The following is a 5,241-nucleotide window of genomic DNA, read 5'->3' as shown; positions in this document are numbered from 1 at the left end:
TATGTATACGGTCTGGATTATACAGGGCTAGACATGGCTTGGATCTGGGCTACGGTGGATCAAGAAAAAAACAAACTTGCGGGAACAAAAATACCCCTCTGAAATTACGTCAGGGAGGAGCACCGGAGCAGGGCTCGTGATGAATTGTATCTGTGATTGTTACGTGCTCAGAGCCTCAGACCGAGAATAGTATCAGTTGCCCATAGGTTTGGAACAGCCAGCGCTCCGTGTGTTTCTGATGAATATTTCTACTGATAAAATTGTAGCCTAGCCTTGCGATTGTTCTGCATATGTAAAACGACGCGCCGCTTTGCCGCGTTGGTCTTTCCCCCTTGTACTTGTTGCCGCAGTAGGTGGAACCGATAGTGGTCAGCAGCCGGTCCTCTATTCCCCTCTCGCCCCCACATCTCATCCCTTCTGCTCTACAAAAGCTGCGGGCCGACCACCGCGCTTCCCCACACCCTTCCAGCTCGCGACGCCACCTGAGACCTGACCACCTCGGCTGCTACTGCTAGACGGGCACGGCCTCGCCGACTCCTTCTTCCATCAGGGTTCGACAGCTCACCCTTTTGGATCCAAGTTCAGGTTTGATCTGTGAGGAAGTTCAACTCTGCAGTGCTGTTCCGAATCGGAAGCTTGATCATGGAAGGAGCCACTCCCACTTCCGCTCCCTCGAGCACAAGGTACACACCACACGCCGTATCTCCATGTATTTCTCCTTACCGACCAGTCTCGCTAGAATCTGAAACTCTGCCGCTATGTGCTGGCGTTGCTAGGATTGCTGTGGTCACCGGCGGGAGCAAAGGGATCGGGCTGGAGGCGTGCAAGCAGCTGGCAGGCGGCGGCGCCATCACCGTTGTTCTGACGGCCAGGAACGAGACGAGGGGAACAGCGGCGGTCGAGCAGATCAAGCGGCTGGGGCACGCAGATGTCATCTTTCATCAGCTGGACATCACGGATGCTTCCAGCATCGCTCGACTCGCAGATTTCCTCAAGACCCGTTTCGGGAAGCTTGACATCCTGGTATTTTTTTTCCTCTTTTCGGGATTTTATTATCTGTCACTGTCATACTATTCCGGAGCATAGTCTGTGGCTTGTTTAGTAGACTGCAGTATTACACATTTTTCTAGTAGTATTCATATTAATTGGCACTGATTTAGTACAAAATGAGTAGCAAAATAATGAATAATATTTTCACTGAACCTTGGTATGACAAGTTATTGATAACAAGTGTGATCCACAGGTGAATAACGCCGCGACGGATGGGATTGAGCATGTCATTGATCCAGTTTATGGCTTAACGCCCGGCGATGAAACGGTAACAACGCCATTTTGACGTTTATTTTCGAGTGTTTAGCTTGTGGGAAGATCAAACTGTTTCAATAGTTTTCTCTTTTTGTTGTAGAAGAAAAAAAAACTGTCACCATTGCTCTCCCCCAAAGTGGGAAAAAAGAGAGAGCCATTTTCAGAGTACTGCCAACCGTACAATTTTAAGCATCTGCGCAATTTAGTTTCAGGAGCATATAAGATTATTGCTGACCCACCAACATGTCATGTCAAGCCCATAATTAGTCGACTATTATTGATATAAAGATTTGGGTTGCCCACCACGCTTGCCACGCGGTTGCTTAACTAATCAGTGCGGTATCATCTATTAAAAATTATCCTTAAGCACCACTTGGTACATACGACACTGAAAGCATTTCATTTTCCTCCATGGGTTCATACCACAACAGTTCAATGGCATGGACGCGGGCCAGAGGATCAATTGGATGTGGACCAGCTGCCGCCAGACGTACGAGACCGCGAAACAGGGCCTGCAGACAAACTACTACGGCACGAAGCGGGTGACGGAGGCTCTCCTGCCCCTGCTCCGATCCTCGTCCGACGGAAGGATCGTCAACGTCTCCTCCAACTTCGGATTGCTCAGCGTAAGCATCATGCGTCGATCACCACGCACAACAAATAAGTTCCTCCAACAGCAACAAAAAAGAGGTCATGATTCGATGCCAACCTTCTTCCTTCCTTTTCGGCCGCAGTTTTTCAGGAACGAGGAGCTGAAGCAGGAGCTGAACGACGTCGACAGCCTGACCGAGGAGAGGCTGGACGAGCTGCTGGCCATGTTCCTCAAGGACTTCGAGGCCGGCGGCGCGGAGGCGCGCGGGTGGCCGGCCGAGTTCTCGGCGTACAAGGTGGCCAAGGCCGCCATGAACGCCTACTCGAGAATCCTGGCCAAGAGGCACCCGGAGCTGCGCGTCAACTGCGCGCACCCCGGCTACGTGAAGACGGATATCACCAGGAACTCCGGGATCCTGACGCCGGAGGAGGGCGCGCGCAACATCACCAGCGTTGCGCTGCTGCCGGAAGGCGGGCCCACCGGCAAGTACTTCTCCGAAGGCGAGGAGGCATCCTTCGTGTGAAAGAGCATCTGTAGTACTACTGTTTTGTTGCGCTTATCTGTGGTGTGTGGTGGGATAATCTGCAAAGTCGAGTTCAAAAAAAGGAATAAAGTTACGTTAGTTTGGACTTCGCATGTGACGGAAGATGGATGTCACCGCCTAATTGTGATGTGAAAACTGTTGCACTGGGAAAGCACCAGTGACCAGTGGCTGGCGCATAATTTTAGCAATAGGTAGTCAAAGTACAATGAAAACCAATCCAAAATATGAAGAGTCTCCATCCCACAAAGTTCTTAAATCAGAGCTACACTTACCTCACGGGCTTGCGAAGTACTAGTACCACTCTGCTTTGTGGGCTTGCCATCCTCGTTGGTCGTGGGTGCGATGTCCGTAACTGGGGACAAAAAAATGGCGGCGAACTACCCGCTCGTCCCCTGTCATTTATCCGCCGTATTTGTGGGACGAGACTTGCTCCCCGCGCGTGCGCCCATCGGTGCTCCCGCGTACGTGGATTGATTTGATTGGAACAAAATAAGGCCCGACCCCACCCCTTTAAAATCAGGAGGGAGATGATTAGATTAGAAAGGAAGAAGGAAAAAAAAACAGCCGTAGGATGAAGTGGGAGCACGAATGGGAGAAGCATGGGGAGGGAGCAGACAAGCCGGATCCGTATTTGTGGGCTTTGCATTTCGGCTCCCAGCTTGAGACATTTAATTCGGACAGGCGGGTAGTGTTTGTTTCCATGATCTAATGAAATCATGTTTATTAATAATAACAATTTTTTTCTATAGACCGTGTTTATTAATAAAACATTTTGAATGTGTAGATGTTTTTTTGTTCAAAATATGTATCACTGGTTATGAACAAAATTCATGCATGTCACATTTCAAATAAAATGTTCATACAACTTCTAACATTTGTTAGAAAAATAAACCTATATTTCGTATGAAGAAATGTGCTCCAATGAATATTATAATGTATAAAATAAAATTTTAATGTGGTTTAAATTGTTCATACAACACCTAGTAATTGTCATGAGAAATAAAAATTTCCATATAAATAATACTATTTTGAATATGTGCCACGGTCTATGAAACATGTTAACCAATTTTAAGGATATATCTAAGTTATTGGAAATAATTCAATATTTTATGGACAAGCACAAAAAAAATATAAAAAATAAGAAGAGAGAGAAAAAAGGGGAAGAAAACCATAAAAGATAAAAGCTGCCGAGGAAAGAAGAAAAACGCTACCGCTCGCATTGAGTTGGGCTGACCTATGCTCCCAGTGCGATTGCTTGACACTTTATCACACTAGGCAATAAATAGGAATTATCGGGAGCAACTTACCCCTTGTCCTGCAAGGGTCACTATATGGGCATGTGAGCTCCCCATGTGGTGCATCGAGCCGCCGCCACATACCACGTGCTGGCCGCTCCCTCTAGATTTTGGTTTTTTATTTTTCTGCATGTGTTTTTAGTTTTAGATGGTTTTTTGGGCTTTTGGGTTTTTGCCTGGTATTTCCTACATTTTGGTGCAATTATTATTATTATTTTCATGAATCAAAACCTGTGTTTTTTTGGAAATATTTTTTTTTTGTGCTTCCACGAGAAGCACATATTTGCTTCTCGTGGAAGCACAGTTGTGCTTCTCGAAAAATAAAATGTAATATGTGCTTCAACGAAAAGCATAATTTTGCTTCTCATGGAAGTACAAATTTGATTCCGCAAGTGCTTTTCGGAAAGGAAACAAATCCGTGCTTTTATGAGAAGCACAATTTTGCTTCATAGTAGAAGTACATAATTGCTTTCGCGAGAAGGGGAAAAATGTTTTCTTCTCGAAAAGGAAAAACCGCAACCATGCTTCTGGGCTTTAGTTTTATTTCTTCCTTTTTTTGTTATTCATTTCTTCATCGGTTGCCGTTAAGTTTTTAACTGATTTTAATTTTTCCTAGTATTTTTTTTTCCGCTCTCTTTTTTTGTGTGAGTTTCGTGAAAAGAAATGTCGAACCTATTAACCCAAGATCTAGTTTCGAAGTTCTCGACGAGAGAAATCAAATGGTGAAAACGGTCCGAGATTTGGACACATAGTTCAAGAAATAAAATATTTTAAATAAATGAATTCTATGGAAAAAAAATGGAAAACAACTAGGTTGCAATAAGTGACACACATGCAGTGTACCGCTTGTAGAAGATGGGTGGACTTTGAAAGGGGTACCACTTAACTAGGGATTTCGGAGATTACCTAATATCTCATCATTGAATCTCAAAAATGATTTTTAATAGTACAAAAAATAGGCAAATTTTTGGGCCCCAATTTGTGCCTGCGCTTGACATTTTTCTGGTCAGGCTTTACAAAGCCGGTTCTCAAACCCGGACGCCGAGTAGGTTTACTTCGCCGGAGCACGAACAACCGACCGTGTTAGAAGGGAGAGAGAGGATACCATGTTAGAAGGGAGAGAGAGGATTGGCGGAATAGTTCGTTGTATTGCTTGAGCCTCGTGGATATATATAGGAGTACAATGTCCAACTTGGAGTACAAGACAAGGCTGGAACAAATCCTATTCTATCCTATACTTCCTAATAAACATTATACTCAACATCCCCCGGTAGTCACAACGGTAGCGACGCAGACGGTGAGACTGGAGAAGAATACGAAGGCAAGCCGACGGACACCCCCCCACAGTCGTAACGGTCGACGCATCGCAGAGTTGTGGCTGGAGTGGCAACTGACGAGGTTGCTTAGGCAAGGCAGTAGTCCTTTGTGCCGTTTGTCGATGTAGCCGAGAGCGTATGGTGGTGTAGCCGTGGTCGAGGTAGCCATGCGAAGTGAAGGAAATATGC

At 45.7% G+C, this 5,241-nt stretch overlaps 1 protein-coding gene across 2 annotated transcripts; it reads left to right on the top strand.

Annotated features, from left to right (window-relative positions):
- Window positions 1-352: 352 nt before the first annotated feature.
- LOC123053904 ((+)-neomenthol dehydrogenase) lies at window positions 353-2,526 on the top strand. Of its 2 annotated transcripts, XM_044477518.1 has the most exons (5): window positions 358-683; window positions 777-1,023; window positions 1,244-1,318; window positions 1,737-1,931; window positions 2,040-2,526. In XM_044477518.1, the coding sequence occupies exons 1-5, from the start codon at window positions 643-645 to the stop codon at window positions 2,418-2,420; spliced, it is 939 nt and encodes a 312-aa protein (XP_044333453.1). In that variant the 5' UTR covers window positions 358-642; the 3' UTR covers window positions 2,421-2,526. The 2 variants fall into 2 exon arrangements, with proteins under 2 accessions (XP_044333452.1, XP_044333453.1); XM_044477517.1 differs by having other exon boundaries at window positions 353-683; window positions 1,737-2,526.
- The last annotated feature ends 2,715 nt before the right edge of the window (window positions 2,527-5,241 follow it).

The sequence above is a fragment of the Triticum aestivum genome, chromosome 2D (assembly GCF_018294505.1).
Source record: "Triticum aestivum cultivar Chinese Spring chromosome 2D, IWGSC CS RefSeq v2.1, whole genome shotgun sequence".
In the NCBI taxonomy this organism is placed as follows: domain Eukaryota; kingdom Viridiplantae; phylum Streptophyta; class Magnoliopsida; order Poales; family Poaceae; genus Triticum; species Triticum aestivum.
Note: the sequence above shows the minus strand (reverse complement) of the source record. Positions and strands in the feature narration are given on the sequence as shown.